Source organism: Anabrus simplex, chromosome 7 (genome assembly GCF_040414725.1).
Source record: "Anabrus simplex isolate iqAnaSimp1 chromosome 7, ASM4041472v1, whole genome shotgun sequence".
Classification (NCBI taxonomy): Eukaryota; Metazoa; Arthropoda; class Insecta; order Orthoptera; family Tettigoniidae; genus Anabrus; species Anabrus simplex.
Window position 1 is genome coordinate 100,899,657 of NC_090271.1, and position 24,616 is coordinate 100,924,272.

Genomic DNA, 24,616 nt, shown 5'->3' on the forward strand with positions numbered 1-24,616 from the left:
TCCTCTTTGAACACTTGTTCATTTGTTAGCCAATCAAACATTCTATGATGAGTTCATATTTTGAAAGCCTCCATGTAGTTTAATCAAGGACTATATTTTTACCCCAGACAATATGACAGACCAAATATACCCTTTGAGTATCCTTTGCCTAAGTTTAAAGTTTAAATTATCATTACGGTAGAATGAATTTTATTCAAAATGGTTGGTGTCATTACATTTCCCTGCTTCATTTCCTCAGGATCTTGTTGAACATTGATGGTGTTCCCAGATATTTGAAGCTGTTTATTCTCTCAATCTGTTGGTGCTCTTCCTGTATGATTGACTTGTTTTCTGAAGATGCTTGGTCTTGTTAATACAGTATATATTTTCAGATTTACTTCTTCACCTGTTGCATTTGCAAATTTTGGAGACCACTCAGGTTGTATTACTTTGAATACCATACCTTTGACATTTGTCAAAAATACACTGACTGACAGTGACAATGCAACACCAAGGAGGAGTGGTTCGAAAGGGATGAAAGTTGGGGAAAAAACAGAGACGGGACGGACGAATAATTGATGTTTATTTCAAACCGATATGCAGGTTACACAATGCGCACGGCATCGACTCAGTAGGATGTAGGACCACCGCGAGCGGCGATGCACGCAGAAACACGTCGAGGTACAGAGTCAATAAGAGTGCGGATGGTGTCCTGAGGGATGGTTCTCCATTCTCTGTCAACCATTTGCCACAGTTGGTCGTCCGTACGAGGCTGGGGCAGAGTTTGCAAACGGCGTCCAATGAGATCCCACACGTGTTCGATTGGTGAGAGATCCGGAGAGTACGCTGGCCACGGAAGCATCTGTACACCTCGTAGAGCCTGTTGGGAGATGCGAGCAGTGTGTGGGCGGGCATTATCCTGCTGAAACAGAGCATTGGGCAGCCCCTGAAGGTACGGGAGTGCCACCGGCCGCAGCACATGCTGCACGTAGCGGTGGGCATTTAACGTGCCTTGAATACGCACTAGAGGTGACGTGGAATCATACGCAATAGCGCCCCAAACCATGATGCCGCGTTGTCTAGCGGTAGGGCGCTCCACAGTTACTGCCGGATTTGACCTTTCTCCACGCCGACGCCACACTCGTCTGCGGTGACTATCACTGACAGAACAGAAACGTGACTCATCGGAGAACACGACGTTCCGCCATTCCCTCATCCAAGTCGCTCTAGCCCGGCACCATGCCAGGCGTGCACGTCTATGCTGTGGAGTCAATGGTAGTCTTCTGGGCGGACGCCGGGAGTGCAGGCCTCCTTCAACCAATCGACGGGAAATTGTTCTGGTCGATATTGGAACAGCCAGGGTGTCTTGCACATGCTGAAGAATGGCGGTTGACGTGGCGTGCGGGGCTGCCACCGCTTGGCGGCGGATGCGCCGATCCTCGCGTGCTGACGTCACTTGGGCTGCGCCTGGACCCCTCGCACGTGCCACATGTCCCTGCGCCAACCATCTTCGCCACAGGCGCTGCACCATGGACACATTCCTATGGGTATCGGCTGCGATTTGACGAAGCGACCAACCTGCCCTTCTCAGCCCGATCACCATACCCCTCGTAAAGTCGTCTGTCTGCTGGAAATGCCTCCGTTGATGGCGGCCTGGCATTCTTAGCTATACACGTGTCCTGTGGCACACGACAACACGTTCTACAATGACTGTCGGCTGAGAAATCACGGTACGAAGTGGGCCATTCGCCAACGCCGTGTCCCATTTATCGTTCGCTACGTGCGCAGCGCAGCGGCGCATTTCACATCATGAGCATACCTCAGTGACGTCAGTCTACCCTGCAATTGGCATAAAGTTCTGACCACTCCTTCTTGGTGTTGCATTTGCTCTGTCAGTCAGTGTATTAAAAATTCCAGACAAAGAGTAAACCATGTAATGTTTAAGGATCTGTCACTATTTGACAGTTATGAATGGGATTTCTTAGACAATTTCAAAACTTTCTTAAATTTTGATAGTAGTGTCTATTTCAAAAAATATCAGAATCAACTGGCTTGACCAGACTCTGAAATAATGTCAGTGTTTCCACCATTCTATGACCATGACTACATAGTCGTTGCCCAGATATCATAAGCACCATAAAGAAAGTGGTCAGTTGCTGAGAATGGCTTCCAAACTATATATCAGAACAGTTTTTCCATGAAATCTTGAACAATACCATAGAAGGTTAGTTTTGGAACTAACAAGTTGCATGAAACTATATTACAAGTGATCAAACAACAATACAGAACTGATTCTGGAACTGCACATTTTCTGTAAATTGCTTCTCAGTGGTGGACAATAGTAAATATTAAAAAATCAGAAAAAAGGCCGCCCGAATGGTGCTCTCCAGTCTGACAAGATGATTGGTGGCAGATAGATGAGAGCAAAACTACACTGGTTGTTAGTCAAGAGACCTTCCTTTTCCATGGCCCACACAACACACTGGTCAACCATTCTAATAGCTTATGAAGGCATATTGATCTATAACTATCGAGAAGTTGAGATACCCCCTCACACAAGTGATATCAAAATGGTGTCCGGCTAGTGACACCATGGGTAAGCGTATCACAACAAGGAAGCAACAACATAAAATGGCACCAAAATCACAAGAATAAATTTAAGATAAATGTGGAAGAGTGAATATTTAACACAAGGGACCCATTTCCCAAGGAATTAAAAGGGGTGGGATCAACAAGGGAACCAGAACAAGCATCTACAAGAAAAATTTATACACCCTTTTCAAAAAACAACTATACTATAATTAATTCAAAAATTAATACAAACTATTACATATTTAGCAGCAAATAAATAGGTGAAATAAATCAATATTATCTAGTTAGAAGAAATATTTGAAGTTTCAATAAATAAAAATAAATACACAAGTCATATCTACAATTGTTTTTTTTAAAAAGGAAGAGAAATTTGGTTAAATATAGTGCTTTTAAAATTAGAATAAATAATTTATAAATCCCAAGGTGAGGATTTTAACAAATAAATACACTATCTCTTAATTTAAATAAATAAATAATTTAGGTAAATAGTACAAAATTTAAGAAAATATAAATTTTTAAAATTAAATACTAACACTAGCAACCTAACTAAGAAAGGAGCTCCTTGAAAAAACCTAAAGTGAACCATATTACATGCTATCTACACTTAAAAATAAATAAATTTTCTAAGAACCATTGTCGATGGAGGGTTCTCCGTACCGAACGCATAGCAGAAGAAGAAAAATGCAAATTTGCGTCGCATCAAATCAAATCACAAAGACAAATCTTGATGGAAAATATCAGTCACATTAGCATACCACAAAAATAGAACCATATAGCATAGTAAAATTAAACACTACCAGTATTAAACTACAAACAGAAAGAAACAAGAAATCATCATTCATATGACGTACACTTCAAGACAAAACCGGTCCGGTAATATAAAATGTCAGTAATAACACATATTCAAGTACATGCTCATAAGAGAGCAACAACAATAGAGATCTGTACACAACGGCATCCAGAGGCAGACTCCACACACGATAAGATGATAATAATAGTATCAATGCAACAGTAACGTAACAACAGGCAAAGATAAGAGCAGATAATCAACAATAGCAGACCAGACACGGTTCGAGGTGAGATAAGTATACTCAATAATGCAAGAATGATGGCACGACATAATTAAAGCCCTCCATTAACAATGTCCTTACATTCTATAGAAGCACTAAACGAAAAATGAATAATACCGAACTTTACTACCATCAAATAGACCAAAATATAATTATGTACCTTAAATTACTTTTAATAATAATAATTACTATTTTGGAAAATGAGTGTCAACAGAGATTGCTCGGTAGACAATTCAAAATGTACAGTTACAGAGGAGAAACTAACCCGAATAAATGAAATAAATAGAACAAGGTGTCACAATAAAATTTAACGTCAAACACAGGCAGAATTTACAAGCACGGACGGCAATAAATCAAATGAAAACACCAGCATGAAGGAAATGGCACGAGAAGCACACACACAAAATTTAGCCAAATAAAATAAATAAGATGAAAAATAAAATGGGAAACGATCAAAACACACCAAGAGTTCATCGGACATCACAATGCACATACGACGGCTCTTAAATACAAGTCCACATGACGAAAATGAATGAACACAAATTATGCCTCACAAAAAATATGAACACCAAACAACGAGGCGCATACAAAATTTAGAAAAAAACTTATCAACAAATAAGTAATGGCGGTACTTACATAAATGAAAACTACATTACCAAATAATCCATAATGAATTAAGCAACCGAACAATCACTATCACTCACAAGGCAAACACTATATTTTAAAACTAATACGATACTATATTCATCTTATACACTAATGCTATACATATTATTTACAATTCACAATCCCTGAAAGGGATACAGAATGCCATTCACCCAATGCCTGAACTAGGCATGTTTAATACGCCAGCTGGCATTACAGAGCCAGTTATGAGCGTCATTCTCCAGCGAGTTCAAATACCAGACAGATGTTCCTAAAGCGCCCAGAACACTACAGCAGTCTAGCAAGTCACACGCTATCTGTCTATCAGCGTTCAAACTCACCACAAGTTCCACTGTGCACGCACAGATGGCATTAACGTACACATTTCAGGCAGTTGAATTCGCAACGTTACCAACATAGAAGTATAAACTGTGCCGTGCATATGGTCCAACAACACATACGAAAAGTCCAAATACATTATGCAGATATATGAAGATGTACACCGTCAGATTTCAAGTTTATTTATTAATTGTAATGCCACAAAGTTTTGGATCTGTACCTGGCTTGGGAACTGCTATCACAATTCCCTCACGCTATTGAGATGGAAACACTCCCTCACTCCATATGTTGTTGAATATGGTGAGGATATCCTTGAGACATTGATTTTGTCCGGTCCAGGAGCCGTGTCACTGCACAGCGTGAATGCACTCCGCGGTTCTCATTCCGTGAATGGCATGCGAAACACTAGAGGCGAAGGAGAGATGGTGTGCCTCTGCTGTGCAGAGATCCTCTGAAAGCAGCTCTCACATATGCAAATGATGAACATTTCTGATCATGGCTAAACAGTTGGAGAACCCTTCATTTAAGCCATGGTACACTGATGACAGATACTTTCAATGTTATGCATAATTCTGTTTTATACATGAATTTCTCATGGTCCCAGCAAAATATAACTTAAATAAATCCAATTAGTATGCTACTCATTTGTACATAATTATATGCATTAATTTTTGTTAAATGCAGTTTATTTGTATAAATGAAGTTAAAATAATGTCACTGACATATGCATTTCCTCAAACAAAACACAGGTGATTCAGAAATGTGATACATTAGAGTTGGCTTTGTTGGCGATGAGTCTTTAGCTGTAGACGTCAGAGTGATATGGTATGGTTGTGTAACAAAGGTAGTGGGAAGTGACCACGCGGCTTTTAACTAAAAGAGAAAGATTATGAGCTAGACACATGTTTGTCGAATACAATTGATTTGCACGTAACAGAGTTCAAATAATGTCATAGACTTATGAATTTCCTTGTGTTGCAGAAATACAGGCGAGTTAGGAATGCGATTATTAGAGTTGGCATTGTTGGTGGCAGGACTAACTGCAGATATCGGAGGGGTGCGGTGCGGTGGTATAGCGAATGTCATGGGAAGTGACTCTGCAGCATAAACCTACAGTAGAAAGATTATGAGACATGTTTGAGAAATAGGACATGCTTCCGGTTTAACTGTTTAGCAGGTTATTTAAATGAGGGACATTAAAATGAAAGTACAGTGTAATTTATACTGGCAGTGGACAATAATGCACATAAAACTAAAGATGAAATAGCTGGAGATTCAATTAATAGTGTTGCAAACCTGATATATTAAAAGAGTAATCAGTACAAATAACGTTCGTAAGTTATCTCTGAAATAACTTGTATGTAATCTTATTTTTGAAAAGAGAGACAATTATTTCAATAAAAATTATGTGACATAATATCTAAACCTGATTTGTAAGTAATTCTTAGCATGGGCACCCATATGAGAGTTTCTAGAGGGGGGCCCAGACCTGGGGGTACATAGTAATTTTAATATTTTGGAAGGTAAATGGCGATTTTTATTCTGCGGTAGAATAAGCCACGGTATTCCCTGCCTGTTGGTGGGTGACGGTACTACCGTTTTTACATAATACTGACTTTTAAGTCATTTTCTTGAAAGGAAAACACATGACTGCACTAGATTTTTGTCTTTCCCTGAGAGCTAGACGGGGGCCGCGGCCCCAGCTTGTCCTCGGGTATGGGCGCCCTTGATTCTTAGTTATACGTAAAATCTGCTCTTCACCTTGAGGATGAACTGTATATACTTTCTTCATCACATAATAAAATAAAAATTTAAAAAATCTACCACAAACCAGATATTGATCGAGTTATTAGGTTATTTGCCTCTCCTTGGAGTACACAATATTTTTGTGGTAAGCCCTTCATTTATTCAGTCCTGGGAGTTCTCCAAAGATTTTAAAAGAATTATCTTGTCTACATTCAGATTTAATAGTACTAGAAATAGAACACAAATGTGCCTGGTTCTTTGTTAGATAGTTACCTTTTCAATTGACTTTCTACAAATACTGACAGAGTTATCTGGAATTTTGTAATGCAATGAACTTAAATGTGCGTTACCTTTCAGGAAGTATCATTGATGAGTGAAGTGAGAGACTTGATGAATCGTCTTCTGAAACAAATGGAGGAGCAACTACGATGTAATAAGGCCATCAAGCAGCGACTGGAAATGGACTGGAGTGATAAGAAGGAATGTTATGATTTTGAATCTCTGAATATCAACTTAAAAAATACATCGCCTACCATCCTCTTTAGACCAGGGGCAACCCGATTTCAAGATGGGCAAGTAACAAATTGTATTAGTCTGTTATGGAGAAGAAATATGACAGCTTGCAAATGAGGTCTGTTCAAAAAGTAAATGAACTTTGAAAATACAGCCCAAATCTGAAGTTTTAGCAGTTGCTGTTAAGTGGTACTGAATAGTATTATCCTTCCTAAGTAATTAGTCATTTGCCATGCATTTCTAAAATAGCTAATTCTTGCTCATCAGCTTTTAGTTTGTGAGTGTGTTGAGTAAGAGTTGTCATTGTCGAGATGTCTGAATACAGTATTATGAGCTGCGTATCAACATTTGTTTCTGCTTTAAACTGGGGAAATCATTTGTGGAGGCTTACCAAATGATCAAAGTGCTGAGGAAAGAATTTGCTGAGACTGAAGAAAGCATGGCAGTTCAGGTCAAATGTGAAACTATTGTTGATGGCCTGTTTTGACATCAACAGTGTTGTGCACCATGTTCTCTACGTTGCACTGACACAGATAGGTCTTATGGCGGCAATGGGATAGGAAAGGCCTAGGAGCGGGAAGGAAGCAGCCATGGCCTTAATTAAGGTATAGCCCCAACATTTGCCTGGTGTGAAAATGGGGAACCATGGAAAACCACTTCAAGGATGCCGACAGTGGGGTTCAAACCCACTATCACCCGAATGCAAGCTGATAGCTTCATAACTCAAACCATGCAGCCGTGAAGTCTTATCTGAGGGTCAAACAGTGAATCGCTAGTATTATTTCAAAATCCTGAGTCATTTGAGAGAAAATGTCAGGAGAAACAACTCCTGGAGCCTCCAACATGACAACGTACTAATTCTTACATCACCATCGATTTTTTAATTTTTGATTAACACAAAGACAACTGTGCTTCCCAATCCATCCTAATCAACTGATCTAGTCCCTGCAGACTTTTTTCTATTCCCTGAACAGAAATTTATCTTGAAAGGATGACACTATAGTGAACTGGAGAGATCAGACTGAAATTGCAGGTGGAACTGTGTGTTATCCTCCAAATTGCCTACCGGGTCTGTTTCTGTAACTGGAAATCATATTGAGGGTGTTGTATTAATAGAAGAGGGGAGCACTTGGAAGGAGGCAAAATGTAACTAGGCTGCAGGTAAGCCACTTAAAGAGATATTTTCAAAGTATTGGTTATATTTTGAACAGACCTCGTTCATGCCAACAAAGGAGACTATCCCCTAATACAATAGTCAGTACCACTGTATCGAAGACAGCAAGCAAGGAAGAAGGATGTCTACATAAATGGTAAACACAATGGCAAATCAGAGGGAAAGAGTCATAGGAAAATGAGAGACAAAGACCCAAAAGGATGAAGACAAACTCTGTATCTTCCCATTATGCTGATACCATGGATGTGTTCTCTCTTTTTATAATCTTCTTCTTCTTCTTCTTCTTCTACTTCTCTATTTCTGATTTATTTCACCTTTATTTGTATTTTCATCCTCCTTTTAAGCCTCCAGTTTCAGATGATGTATATTTTTGCTAGCAAGGTTGTAGTTTTACATGACTATTTGTATTGACCATAGGTAGAGCTCTGCACGGATGCAGATATCTGCGGATCCACAAAGTTAACATCTTGGCGGATGCAAACTGTATGATAGTGCAGATAATTTTGCTGATAATTTCTAAATAATTATGTTTATTGATTTTCACTCAGATATACTCTAGAAATCTCAACATGTGAGTCTTTCATACATTTCATGCAGTTATTTTAGCTTGGCTTAAAGTTACACCTGGCATTAGGTATAAAATGCCTGTGGGAGTGGCATTCCTACCATAATAATAACCTATGTATGGTATGGTACTCTGAACTTGCCTCAGAAAAGGTTAGGGCATACCTTGCAAGCAATGCGCAGTTTCTTGGGCACTGGGGGAACTATGAAAAATGGGCGACTGGTAGCTAACATCATGAAGGTAGGCATAATCAACCTTATGACTCTGACAGGAAAGGCAGGAGAAGTGGTGGATTTTATGGAGAAAGATGGTATAGAAGTGGTGGGGATGAGTGAAGTTAAATGTTAGGGGTAAGGAAAGAAGGGAATGAGGAAAGGATATACACTATACTGGACTGGTGGCCAAGAGGCAAAAATAGGGTGGACCTGATCATTTTAAAACAGCTGGAGGAGTATGTGGATATGGTAGAGAACATCAGTGTCAGGATAATGAAAATTACCGGGTGAGTTGGCCGTGCGGTTGGGGGCACATCCGGGAGATAGTGGGTTCAAACCCCACTGTCGGCAGCCCTGAAGATGGTTTTGCATGGTTTCCCATTTTCACACCGGGTAAATGCTGGGGCTGCACCTTCATTAAGGCCAGGGCTGCTTCCTTCCCACTTCTAGCCCTTTCCTATCCCATCATCACCATAATACCTGTCTGTGTTGGTGTGATGTAAAGCAGCTTGTAAAAATAAAAAATATAATGAAAATTAGAATGGGAATGAGGAAAGTAGTGAAGGACTTCATACAAGTGTATGCACTTCAGACAAAGAACAAAGAGGAGAATATTGAGGAATTCTTGAAGAAACTAAAAAAGGTGATAACTGATGAGGATGTGATTATAATGGGAGACTTAAATGCCCAGATGGGAAACTAAAGACAAGGAAGGAAAGAAATAATCGGACCACATAGATATCGAAAAAAGAAAGAAGAAGGAGAGGGATTAGTTGCGTTTTTTGAGAGGAATGGAATATTGGGGGCAACAAATGGTTTCAGAAGAAAAACATCAGGAAAATGATAAGATATGGCTGGGGTGACAGAAGTATAAAATCAGTAATTGATTACTTTCTGGTGGGAAGGACAAATCACTGATATTTGATGGATGTAACAGCTTTACCAGGAGAAGCATTCGATGGAGATCGTAGATTTATGAAAGCAAAAATGATAGTGGGGAAAATGGAAAGATTAAAGGAGATAAGAGAGAGTAAAATAAAAGTGTGGGAATTAAAAGATAAGAATGTATAGGAAGAATTTCTGGAGAGACTGAAACAACAAATTCCAGTTACTGAAGTAAGAAATGTGGAAGATGAATGGTCCAACTTCAAAAGGGCATTTTTAAGTGTTGCAGAGAGTACCTATGGTAGAACGTCAACATAAGTGAATGAAAAGGAGACACTATGGTGGAATGAGAAGGTGAGAGAAACAGTGAAAGGAAGGAAGAAAGCCTGGCAAGAATGGAATAGAGATAATGAAGAAGCAAAATGAAGTATGTTGACAATGAAAGGAAACGTAAGAAATTGGTACGAAAAGATGCAAATCGATGGAGCTAGCAGTGAAAGAATGCCGTATGGAATTGTACAAAGTAATAGGAAAGAAAGGCTTCATACAAAGCTGATGAAAGAGGAAGGTGGAGAGTTGATAGCACATTCAGAAGAAATAAAGAGAAGATGGATGGAGTATTTTGATAAACTGCTGAATGTGAGAAATTGTGTAGAGGAGACGGTAGTAATACAGTGTTATGACTCAACAATAAAAGATAATATAACCATGTTAGAGTTGTAAATAGCAGTCCAAAAAAAGAAAATGGGGAAGGCACCAGGGATGGATGAAATTAGTGTGGAAATGATAATGCCTCCTGGACCTCTTGGACTACAATGGATGTACAGAATGTTAATTAAAGTACAAATGGAGGCAGAAATGTGTGCCCAGAAGACTGAGGAAAAGGATAAGTTGCAAGAGAAACAGTATGGCTTTAGAAGTGGAGGATCTACTATGGATCCAATCTTCAGCATGAGGTGATTCATGGAAATGAATTGTCATGATGTTCATAGATCTAACAAAGGCATATGCCAGTGTTTCCAGGGAGAAAGTGTGGGAAACCATGGTCAAAATTATATTGGGTACACAAACAGTGGAAATGGTGCACGAAATGTACAACAACTGCATCAGCAGTGTGAATACTCTGGTTTTAAAGACAGAATGGTGCAGAAATGAAATTCGACTAAGACAGGGGAGTGTGCTGTCACCCCTTTTTGTTTCTAATGGTTATGGACATAATTGTAAAGGAGGAAAAAGGGAGCATATGGGAATAGGGAGATGAAGTTATTACTATTTGCAGACAATATTGTGATCCGAGGAGCAAACAGCAAAGGACTTAATGCACTGAACAAGAAAATTGTATGGTCTGAAAATCAGTGCAAAGAAAGGCAAGACCATGGTGATATCAAGACAAAGGAAAGGCTTTGTGAAAAGTAGTGGTCAAAGCCTTGAAATTGTTGACATTTTCAAATATCTAGGCAGTGAATTAATGCAAACTTCAAGGCAGGAGATGTAGATTAGCAAGAGGGGTGCAACAGGGTAATGCATTCAACTAGAGTGTAAGAAACCTTGTCTGGAATAAGGAAGTACCAAGGAAGTGTAAGAGATTGTGTACAAAATGTAATACGCACCCATATTGACTTATGCGACTGAGACCTGGACAATGACAAGTAGGGAGGAGAGTAGATTTCAAGCCAGTGGAATGAAATACCTAAGAAGTATGATAGGAAAGACAGATTGAGAAAAAAAGAAGTGAGAAAGGAGGTTGGAATGGAAAACCTGAATGATAGAATTGCTAGGAGTAAACTAAGATAATTTGGACATGTGAAGATGATGGAGGAGAAAATAACAAAACAGATGATGAAGATGAAGTTAGAGGGGAAAGAGAGCAAGAGGGAGACCAAGGGCAAGGTGGATCGATTCAATAAAGAGGAGTGCCATAAATGCTCATACCTGACAGGAGCTGGATAATGGGAAAAGAGGAGGATGATCATGATAATGAAGAAGTAATGCATTATATCACAAGAACTAATGAGAATGTGTGGAACATTTAATTATTTTTTGTGTATGACATATAAAAAGCATATAGAGAAATTAAATTTGAAAAAGCATTGCACAGTATGTAACATGTTTGCAGCTGATGATGACATGTGTGCCATGAGTCTACTTTCACTCAGTGCTTATGATGACACACATGTGTCACACTCCGTGCCAGATATTAAAGCTCGTATTTCCACCAGTACCTATGTAAACAAACGAACCTCTTATCTGTGCATTGTTAAGCTGTTGTTAAACATAAGCTCCACCTGGATATGAGGTTAATTATTGGTTACTATTTTTGTAGTCGTTACAATTTGGCATAATTTTCTTTGATGTCTAAAGATAACAGTGAGGTTGCAAGGCCTTCTCAGAAGAAGAAACACTGTCTCATAGGCTCCCAGAATCTATCACACCTCCTACAGGAGCAGATTTTCACATTTTGCCAGTAAATATGTGGCTATGGAGAATGGGCATAGATCACAGAAGACATGCAAACAGTGCAGGACTGCATGTGCTACTGTAGAGACTGTCCAGGACAGCCAAGCTTGTGTCTTGAGCAATATTTCATGGAATTCCACAAAAGACAGAAGCAATTGACTCCAAACAATGCCATGTCTACCTGTGTTTGTTGCAGCGCACTTTTACAGGCTACGGTATTGACTAGATCCGTTTTACAGCAATTGTTCACTCAGGAATAACACAGATTTTTACCATTCAGCGTTTTTGCAAGAAAAGTTCCAAAACAAATTTATCTGTCATACGAAAGTTATTGATTATCTCTGACCAAACAAAACATTCATTCCCGGATTCCACTTCATTACCTGCCATGATGCATACGCTGCATCCAATGGTACTGCAGGCGAAAATCTCATCAGTAGTGCCGCTGACACACCGTGTGCATCATTGCTCCCATGCACAGAAATATTACTGAAATAATTCAAATGATAATCTAAAATGGATAAGGACACAGAAATAAATTCCGTCAAGCAAAAAAAAGAAGGTATTACGCTGCCGCGGTAACGGTTACCCGTATCTGAGTGGCAGCAAACGTGGTAAGAAAGGAAAAGGAGGGAATTCAGGGGGTGGTAGAGCAGCAGCCCTCACAGCTGACAACTAAGATTCTAGTGGTGACTTAATCAAAGTCTTCTCTTTGCCTGCACTGGTTGTCATTACCACAGTCACAAACAGTCCCACTTCACAACTGACACGGATGAAACTGAGTCCTTCTTATAGTGCCCCGGGATGGGTGGAACTAGAATTTTGACTGCTGAATTGATCGTCAGCATTCAACTTACAGATCATCAAATTTGATCTTCAGGAAACAAGCAAAGCTCATAAACATTTAATAATTTAATAATACAGGGAATGAACATTTATTTTGACTTGAATTACTCCAACTTTTTTGAGTTTAAGTTTGATTTAAGAAATCATTTATGATTTCAGCTCTATGTTAGGTGTCAGAAAGAATTCACTAATATTCTATTATTTTATCTCCATACCTTAACTCATTAGTATCATTGTCACAAAAATTCATATTCTTGACAATATGAAACCAAATTTTGACTATAGTGCATTATTAGACAATGTTGTAAAAATAGTACACAGTACATCTATTATTGTATTACATATATTACACGTAACACAGCCTGTTTGTATGTGTTTTTGTATTTCTTCTTCTTTATTACGGGGATACATCAAATATAAACGGGAATTTAAAATTAGTGGCTCTGGTAGTGAACGGAAATGGGTGGGGTTTTGAGAGGATGTTGGTGGGGATGTCTGAAGTATGAAGCTTGATGTGTCACACACTGCAGAGCGACCGCTTACTTCAGTACATCATGAGCGAGTAAGAAGTACATTATCATTGAGTTTATGATGAAAGAAGGCACTAAAGCTTCAGAAATTTTGAGAAGGCTCCGTGCACAGTTTGGAGAAGCAACCCTTTCAAAGACCCAAGAGTAGGAATGGCACATACAATTCTTGGCAAGACGGAATGCAGTGGAAAATGAGCCCCACCAAAGATGACCATGGACAAGCATCACTGCAGACAACATTTGTGCTGTAAGTGACCTTACTGAAAAAGATCGGTGCATAAACATTTCCGAAATTTCTTCGCTTTTAGGAATAAGCTTCAGAAATTGAAGACCTCAGTGCAAGAATGGGATAACTCATATTTTACACATTTTTTAGAAGGCACTAAAAACGAATTTAAAAATCTACACATGATATTTCATGCTATCATTTATACAGGTTGATTAAGGGTCTAAGGGTTACTTTATATGCACAAAAACAACAAAATGAAATCGATTTTTAAGTAATCAGCTAATTTAAAAATGTACTTATCCCATTTTTTTGCACCGGAGTATGAAATAAATAACTATCAAGCCTATTTCAGTCTACTTTAATGGAAGTGTTGCATGCACACACTATTAGAAATTGTTATTAGAAATATATAATTATTGTTATAGAAAATCTTTTGAAAAGTATATTAACACAGTTTCTTGCCCGGAATATTGTTACTGATATGTAAATATAAATGATATATAAGAAGCAATATTAAAAAATATTCTCTATCACTTTCAAGTTAAATAATTCAATCTCTAAGAAGAGTCATCGCTTTCGGATCACAAACCCAATCCCGATATCAGAAATTTATAGTACCACATGTGATTCTTACAAACATACTGCGATGCATGTTTCATTGTATCCTTGAGTCTGGCATTCTTAATAGGAAGCCTACTGATATACAGGCTCGGCAGTGAGTATTACTTGTTATCCAGGCTTCATCAAATAAAACTGCGTTCAGTGCAAAATAGGGATATCTCCAGTATTTATCCCTTTCTTCTACCAAAGTGGTATAGGGCTGGTATATGTGTATGAGATATCTCCTTATACCAAAAGAAGCATAATTTTTCCTTTACACAGCATTAAAAAAGTGGTTTACAGAAAAAAATGGAGTTATCACCTTCTTACACCGAGGTCTTCAAATGTTTGCCAGGTGGATTCCTTTTCTCCTCACCCAGGAACAAAAGAAAATTATGTCAGAAGGTTTGTCACAAGCATTTGAATCACCACGAGTGAAAGAAGAACTGGGAGGAAAGTGATTTCATGATGATGCAGTGGTAGAGGAACATGTGTGCAACTGGCTGCAGACATCATCTTCTCTCTTCAAGGATGGCATAAAGAAGTTGTCATTTCAGTGGCAAAAATATGTGTCAAATTCAGGACACTGTGTAGAAAAATGAGGTGCTTGTTTTGTATTTGTTGATGGATTCAGAAAAATTCTAAAAGGTAATTCTTGTTTATATATGAATCACCCTCATAGTTTGTCATTATGAGCATTTCAATGTAGCGTCTGCTGTAATCTTGTTGTTCTCCCTGATTTCTTCAATTCTCTGTTTAATAACTTAACAAGAGTGTTGCATTCCAGTTCATTCTCAGTTTTATATCTTTTTTTTCATCTATTGATATTTCTTGTTTATTTGCAGTTTTTTTTTTTAGAAGATGTGCCACTTCCATATCTTTATTGTTTAAAATACATTCATTTTTCTTTTCTGTTATGACTTTATTCTTTTATACTCTCATCAACTACCACCAAATTATCTCTCGTACTTTCCTTTTTAGTTAATATTTCAGTTCTCATTGTCATATCCCCCTGTGGGTGGGGGTGGTAGAATGCATCCATGGTATCCCCTGTCTATTGTGAAAGGCAACTAAAAGGGGGCTCAGGATCTTTCATCTTGGGATTGTGGGTTAGTGATCATGAGTCTGGCATTGCTTCCGCTTACTTGTGTCAGGCTCCTCGCGTTCAACTTTCCTATAACCTCCCTTGGTCAGCACTTTTTTTTCTGACCCTGACAGTAATTAGGTTTGTGAGGTCTAGGGAGTCTTCATTTTCATGCCATTCATGGTCCTTCCCTTTCTTTTGCTTATACCTTCAATCTTTGAAGTATTGCACCTCTTCCATTTTCCTTCTGATTAGTATTAATGGATGATGATAGCCCAGTTGTACTTCTTCTTAAAACAATAATTACCAAGATCGTCATCACCCATTGTCATATACCGGTACTTACTTATTTTACAGAATTCTGATATTGTTTTCTTGCTGTTACATTCTGGCCTTATTGTTTGTTCTTTCTGTATCTTTCACTCTATGGGTGGGGGTGGTAGAATAACACCCACAGGATCCCCTGCCTGGCGTAAGAAGTGACTAATAGGGGTCCCAGGGGCTCTGAACCTTGGAACATGGGTTGGCGACTGTGGGGTACTTAGCTGAGTCCTGGCATTGCTTCCACTTACTTGTACCAGGCTCTGGAATCTGTTCACACCCTTTGTGGCCCTTGTTTTTATTTTTTTGGACGATGCCTTAATTTTTTGAAGAGTCGGATCCCATCCATTTTTTCTCTCTGATTGGTGTTATATAGAGGATGGTTGCCTAGTTGTACTTCCTCTTAAAACAATCACCACCACCACCTCTTTCACTCTTTGGACCATCATATTACACAATATCCAGTTAACATCCTTTGATAAATTTCTTTCCCAGTACTACACATTCCTAGGTCATCTAGTATGCTATTTTTAGAATTTAAACTCCTGTACTTGCTTTTAGTCTCAACGAATTCTGAACTATTCATTAAATTTTGCATTACAGACAGTCAACACCAGAAAGTTGGGAAACATCCACTAAAGAAAATTTGGGCTTGTTAGAAGCAGAACGAATGAAATCTGCAGATCTTCGCACCTACCTGGATGACATTTTGACAAATGTCACAAGGGATTTGAGGATGCAGGCTGACCGCGTGGATACAGCACTAGCAAACAAGATAGCAGTCAATGATGAGTGCAGGCGTCGTCTAGAAAATGATTTATTGCTGGTATGTTGACTTTTGATATAATGGCAGTGTGTTCAATGTTATATCTGGGGTACAATCTGCTACCGGTTCTGTTCTTTGTTCTAGAATGCTATATTGAACCCTTAATCTGTGAATGTTTCGGAAAGTGTTCATGTGAGATACGAGGCCTACACAAAATATAACTGTACTTTGAAAAGAACTCTTTAGAAGCCTTATCTGCAGCCTTGTTAGTTCTATCTTCTTTAAAGTACTTCCTTCCTTCATTAACCCATTCATGTCACAATAAATGGTCACATTGTTGACTGTGGAATCATATTTAATTTGCCCCCCCCCCCCCCCCCCGTAGTTTGAGCGTACCTGTCACACAAAAACATGCATAAAATAAAAAACGAATGCAGATAATTCATTTAAATTTCACTTTCATGCCATTGAAGGTTATGACTCAACCATTCTTCATTCCTTGAGTGACTGCTGGCTGTGATACAAATGTTTCGTTTGAAATAATTTCAAAAAGAGTGCATCTGTAACCCCCCCCCAAAAAAAAATCATAATTTTGGAAGGTGGGTGGACTGTAAAATTTTATGTAAGTATTTCTGAAACACCGCTGTATTCACGAAATGGATATATATCAAGATTACTGTCTTTTTTCCCCAATTTCCAATCACTACAGTTCTTTTATATCACCGGCCGCATGTTTGGAGGAACTTGGCGCAGCACTTTGACTCTCACTTTCTTCAATGTTCTGCTCACTTCAGTAACTTTCACTGTTGCTATCACTATCCTCGAACTTGGATTAATTTTCTAAAGTGTCATTATTGCCATCTAAAACAATTTCTACAAGCGCTTTCAATCTCTCGTCGACATTACCGCGAAATCGGTTCTACTGCATAATGAATGCTGAATACTGATGAAAATAAACCGTTATTCAACAATTTCAGTGTCACACAGAAATACAGACAGCATTGTTTACCAGCAGTACATGCCTCTAGTTCCCTACAGTGTGTGATATTAGAAATTATATTGCAAATGAATGCTAATATATGAAGATAAGCAAGGCATGTGTCATTGTGAGCTGAGCTCATAATTTGATTCATGCACTAAAACACTGCGTGCGATCACAGCTCATCATATGATGTGAATGGGTTCATATAACACTTCCAACAGTGTTTCTATGTCTGTAATCAGTCCTGGTAGGCTATTTGCAGAATCATGCTCAGTTCTGTCTGTGATTTCAGTTTGATCTCTTCAGGGATAGATCAGGTGAGAAGCGTGAATGGAGAAGCACAATTGTCTTTATGTTCATCCAGAATTTACAAATCAACATGCATGGTGGAAGCTCCAAGACTTATTTCTCCATAAGTCTCCTGAGATTTTATCAGTAGTTTACCCTTTGACCCTCAAGTAGGAATTCAAGGTGCACAAATAAGACCACCGAATCCACTTTCACTTTCAACATTACTTAAACCACTTTCTTTGGTTTTGGCAAATCACCATAAACTCTCTTCATCATTTTGTACATCTCTGTAAACATTTTTCCTGGTTTGTAGCAGCAGAAAATGTTGGTATGCTGCTCGTAATATTCAGATATGTTGATAGTCTCAACACCTACTCAACACTCATGCAAACTTCAGCAGTTCAAAAAATAACCATATTTTAAAAATACTGTGCAAATGTGAAGTCTTAGCAGTTTCGAGTAAGTAGCGTTGAATAGTGGTATCCTTCCTAACTAACTAACCATTTCTGAAACAGTTATCAATCAGGAGCTGTTTTTTATTAAGCACTAAGCCAGTAGTTCATTTCTTCAATGCAAATCTTGAATGGTCACTGAATAAATCACTCACAAAATTAGCATAAGTAGGGATTTTGGTTTCTTCTATGTACACACAGAGCTACAAAACTGTTACACATCAAACCGTACAGATTTACACGAACCCATTGTTTAAAATCTGCTGATCCAGCCACATGAGTGAGATATTGCAAGTGGTATCTTGCATCACTGAATGATCATTTATTCGACCCACAGCTTGTGTTCTTTCTTGGTTTAGAAATAGCATTACTCAGTCTCAGATCCCGATGAAATTTTGCGGACTCTTCAAGAGTTTCAGATGAACAGAAGGATGCGGAAATTCTGAATGATCCTCTGACATGATTTTGATTTCTATCAGGAAAGAAAACCGTGCTAATAGCCCAGAATATTTAGGCTCTGATGTGACCAGTATGATGAATCTTCGTGCTAATTTCAACAATGTAACCATTGATAACTACTTCAGCAGTTATCCTTTGGGCAAACACTTGTTGGAAAATGGGCTAATTACCTTGGGAACCTTGAAGCAAAATAAGAAAAGAGATACCATATTCCCCCAGGACGAATTGCTTGAAGTTTAGTTGAGTATATTTGGCTTCCAGTTTAGTGTCTTTCATCAACAAGAAGAAGAAGGCTGTGATTTTATTGTCTTCAATGCATGGTACTAATGAGCTGGATCATGAAACAAACAAATCCTTGTAGATTACTGACTACAATTCAACAAAGAGAGGTGTTGACACTGTTGACTTGCTTTCTTCAACATATAACTCCTCTAGAAAAAAAGAAAGATGGTAATGTTTTATGTAAACTTTATATTGCAGCCATCAATTCCTACAAAATTTTGCCAGAGAAGAGGCTTCTATAAATTAGTTATGAGCCTTGTGGAGGAAAACTTGAAGTATAGGGCAAAAATATCTAGTCTTATTAACCCCTATGCACCCGTAAGCGGACTGGTGGACGCTCGAGCGGCTGGGCCAGGACTCCACAAGCGGACTGGTACGCCGGGATGCAAGGTCGCATATTGGAGACATTTGTGACATCTGTTGGTTTTTTTCGGAAACATTTATAATTGATATCTGTTCTTGGTGTCTCAAAGTGTCACCAGAGTGCTCTGATATGCTTCTTTGGCAAAGGGAATTGATTAAAATATCGATTGAGAAATCTGTATTCAGTTGTTGACAAGATTGCTGAGAAGGAAATTGCTTGCTCGCATGAAATGCTCAGTAATAGCTAAATTCAAAGCATATTTGATGTTTTAGGCTCTGATTTCAGCAGTGTTAGTGAGGAAGAAGTTATTAGTGATCCTGTGCATGAATGAACACGAAATATATCACCAGAGATCTTTCGCATAGTAATATCGTACGACATGGAATACCGAATGAACTTTCTCCCGCCCCCTCACGATCCGATTGCGACTGCCGGATTTGAATCTACGATCTTGGTACCTGGATGTGAATACTTTACCACTGATCCTCAGACTGAATCTTAATAATAATAATAATAATAATAATAATAATACACCGAGTGAAACATACGGCTGTAAGTTCGTATTTGGGATATAGGTTCCAAACTCATCATTCACTTACTCATGATTTGTTTCCCATTAGTTCCTTATTTCCAAATCAGGAAAATGTTAGGCTCATGTCGTATTGATTTCCTATTATTTCCTTATTTCAAAATCAGACAAATGTTAGGCTTGTGTCGTATAATTAAGGCCATAACACACACTAATGGACTTCCAAGGTGAGATAAGTTAATGAAAAATTTAAGATTTCAAAGGGATTTTTTATGCGTTATATTTCTGTATTGTTCTGTTTTTTGTGTCATAAGCAATAGTGTGGAATTTCTCAATAATACAAAACAGGTCCCATGATAATACGCGCAGTCGATCACCCACTATACTGTTTTAACCGAAAGCTTGCAACACCCAGGTTGCATACTAAAAAGTTGGCGGATTCCTAGCAATGTCAGAGTAAAGGGCAGGTGGGTGCATGTGGGTTAAGGAAATTTTTGCTTCTCTATCAAAATACAAGGAAGAGACAAATCCTCAAATGCCAACGTCGAGTTACCTGTGAGAAGTGTGACAGTAATACCGAGAGAGAATCTTACGAGTAATTCTTCTATGACATTGTACTTTTTCATTGTTTTAATTCAGGAATGAGACGTTTCATTGCAATATTGATTTTACTTTGTTGTGAATTGTGTATAGTTCAACAGGTTCCTTGTGAAGCTGAATCACGTTTATATTTTTCTTGTTTGAACGACTTATTCTTGTTTTATTATTCTGTTTTTATTTTACTACTCTTTCTAGCGCATTAATTAATTAAACATACTTTCACATCTGCCTAATATGTGCCTTTTGTCATTTATCCAATTTACACCATAATAAAATGTTTTAACATGGAAAAATTGCCAACTTTTCTTTTGCGGTCCAATTGCCGCAGTGCGAGCTCTTTCAAGACTTTTATAGGTGCGAGAGCCTGGAGGTTAATCAGTAAATAAATTCAGATAATAAAAAATTTGAAAAACTTAATTGTTGAGTAGATAAGAACCAGAACTCTGGTTTTTGTGAAACTTTGATCAGTGAGAATGACATTGTAAAATGTCTAGACATCAGTGAAGGCTACCAAATTCAGAGCCAGGAGGAGATTGCTGAAGCTGTTCTGAGGGGCAGTCAGAAAACTGACGATGACAAAGATGATGATGATGATTATAACCATGACGGCTTGATTACACAAAAAAAAAAAAAAAAAAAAAAAAAATTATGAAAATTTTAAACACATTAAGAGACAACTTAAAGTTCAACAAAAGTGTTGCAGCACAAAATGTAAACAAGAGGTTAAGGAACATGACAACTATAGATGGATGTGGAAAGCGGCATGGAACCCTGAGAGGTAATGGAACGTTGCCTTTTGCGAAGAAAAAAACCATACAGGGTAATTGCCTTGGATTACACATATTTATTTTAAGAAAAAGGAAACAAATCAAAACTCAGAAAGGAAATCAAAACTCATAATAGAAAGGAACAAATCAAAACTGAAAATAGAAATACTTTTATAAAGGAAAATTAAGGTGTTTTAACTGCGTCTGCGGACATGCACAGTTCATTACAAGAAATTTAATAAAAGAATTTGAATTGAAAGAAAATTTCCAATGATACATGATGATTGAATGAGGGCTAATCGCAATCTACACAAAAGTAGAAAGAAGATCAAACACTGAGGTACAGAACACTTGCATCACTACCTAAAACACTTCAGGTAGTGAGCATAGATTTTCCATACTTACGTAAGGTGACACAAAAATACAGGGGGGCACACCCGAGGGATAAGTTAATTACATTATTAGTTACAAAGCTAAAAAAAAAAAAAAAAAAAAAGAGGGTATTGCCTCCGCAACAAAGGTACAAGACCTTAGCTGTAAAGCTAAGTCATTTAGACAAATTTAGTGGTGAACGTGAATTTCGAGGATAAACTCCTGTGCATGAAAAGGAAATTATTACATTTAAATGAATTTGAAAACCGAAATAAACGTAAAAACGGTGCTTACCCTGAGACCGGGTTTCCCACGAGCGGACCAAGAGAAGAGCACGTCCGCTCACTAAGATGGTCAGATGATCAAAGACCCAGATGCTACCTTGCTCCTACCAAAGGAGCAGGGTAAGATTGAGAAACAGGAAATAGTGCAGCCACCAAAGAGAACCCATCAGAAAACAGGATTTACCCTTGACTTTCACATTCACCAATTACATTAACTCTTATTTTCTCCAATCAGAAGTCTCTTCATTCTTGTTGACAAATGTTTGAGAAAAGGTCTTTGTTTATACAACAGGAAACTTGCTTCTAGAACTTCACGTCTAAATACACGCCGTTTTGCAAATTTTGACAACAAAAAACATAATATTAAAATTTACAGATAAATTATAATTTTGATACAACACATAAAAAAAGTTTCTAAAACAGAATTTTTCCAATTCCAAAGGTCTAAACAAAATAAAATCTTATACAAAAAAAAAAAAAAAAAAAAAAAAAAAAAAAAAAAAAAAAAAAAAAAAAAAAAAAAATTAAATTAAGAAATTTCAGTCAATTCCCACTGCTGTCTTAACACTAGGATTACCAAACATTCTTTCTACCTACTTTTACCGAAGCGGTCATTTTGACCGATAGTGGCACGTATTCGTTTCTTGAGGATATTGGTGCCAGGAAAAGGTTCGAATTGAGTATAAAAACATCATAGACCATAATTTAATTTTTATCATGCATGACTTGTAAACACTATAGTGAATAAATAAATAAATAAATATACAAATAAGTACACTACTAAGGCAGAATGTCACTTTCTGCTTTTCAACTTATTTTTTGCACTGTACACACACTTTGCTTGGTCACCTTTGAAGTGAACTTAACCACAGACCAGTTTTCTACAGATTGCACACCTTTCAATAATCTTGTTTCCTTTGCACACTTCTTCCCTGATTGATGAAAAACTTAGCAAGACGCAATACTACGTGTTCACTTAGGATTTGATCGGTGGGTCGCGTTTCATCTTTTCCATGATAGGGAATACCGTTTACAAGATACTTGGCTTCCACATCGACAGCCAACCAAAATTTCATACCACACTTTTCTGGTTTATTGGCCATATACTGAATAAATGGGCAGCTTTCGATGGAAAGAGCTGTTCATCCACGGTAATGTTCTCACTTGGTCTGAAGCAAATAGTAAAATTAGGTATAAACTTATCCCCCACAACAGATACAAGTGCCAATCTATCAATTTTCAGGTGATCCCTGCTGGTAGATTTTTCATTGAATCGAAGAAACCTCATGATATCCGGAAAATGGTTTCGTGCCATAGTTTGGGAGAAAATTCCAGGACCCCACTTCTGTGACCACAGATCGAGAACGTTCGTGACAGCTCCAAAAGTTCCGCGTGCGTATAAAATACCAATGTCAGCGTCCAATTCTTCCAAAGAAAGTGTTCCCTCAGGATTGTTCAGAACTTCGCGGGCTCCAACCGCAGTATATCATTCGATGTGGCGCAGCTTGGATTCGTCAAGAAAAAGACGACAAGCTGTAGCGGCACAAGTTCCTTCAATGTGGCGTTTTGCTTGTCTTGTGGGACCTCGGACTTCCCTCAGTATATTTTACTTCCTCGACGGCCTGGCAGGTTTTGGAGATCAACAAGAGTCCACACTGTTCCATCCAAAGCGACTTTTTCCTCGCCGACCGTCATGTGCTGACCATGCCCGTATTTTGACTTACCACAGCGTATGCTCGGCCTTCTGTAGTTGATATCGTGCTCCTTGCTAGTAATTTCTTTACCTTCCTTAGTGTTTCCTTTACCTTCAAAATATAATACCAAACTTACTTACACTGTTCACAGAATTACATAAATACAAAATGACTAACTTCAAATAGGCTTACCATTGTCATCAGCTGCTTTGCTAGTGTGTGTGCATCGCCATTTGGCGGGTAGTTCCCTAACCTATGAGGTCGAAGACTGCTGTGTGATTTCATGTTCACATGGTAATTCTTCAGGCTCGACGCAACTAGAATCACTATCCGAACTATTTCCGTTTGTCAAGTTATACAAAACCAAACCAAACCCCATGGCACTACAGCCCTTGAAGGGCCTTGGTCTACCAAGCGACCGCTGTTCAGCCCGAAGGCCTGCAGATTATAAGGTGTCGTGTGGTCAGCACGACAAATCATCTCGGACGTTATTCTTGGCTTTCTACACCGGGACCGCTATCTCACCGTCAGATAGCTCCTCAATTCTAATCATGTAGGCTGAGTGGACTTCGAACCAGCCCTCAGGTCGAGGTAAAAATCCCTGACCTGGCTGGGAATCGAACCCGGGTCCTCCGGGTAAGAGGCACGCACGCTACCCCTACACCACGGGGCCGGCTGTCAAGTTATACACCTCTTCGAAATTACTGAGGTCTAAATCAGTCCCAGCTTCATCGCTTGATTGTGATGGGGAAATTATATGCTTATGCTTCAGAATTTCGGCATCCATTTGCAGACTACGCGAGAATATGTTTCTTTGGAGTAATTACAAACAATCGGGAAATCATGTTTGAATTTTGTACTGAGTGAACACGGCGTTTGACTGCTCGTTACGATTGCTCACCTTTCATTACTGAACAAATACTGACTGTATTTTCCTGTCAGTGTAGTTGTATCATTGTTTGAAAGGAGCCAACAGCTGTCCCA

General features: G+C 38.5%; 1 protein-coding gene across 1 annotated transcript in view; it reads left to right on the forward strand.

Moving 5' to 3' along the window:
* Tektin-A (Tektin A) overlaps positions 1-24,616 on the forward strand; it is an 84,244-nt gene that overhangs the window by 34,636 nt on the left and 24,992 nt on the right. The window contains exons 3-4 of the mRNA XM_067151924.2: positions 6,729-6,947; positions 16,398-16,616. Of these exons, the coding sequence (XP_067008025.2) occupies positions 6,729-6,947; positions 16,398-16,616 (438 nt within the window). The remainder of the gene's footprint in view (positions 1-6,728; positions 6,948-16,397; positions 16,617-24,616) is intronic.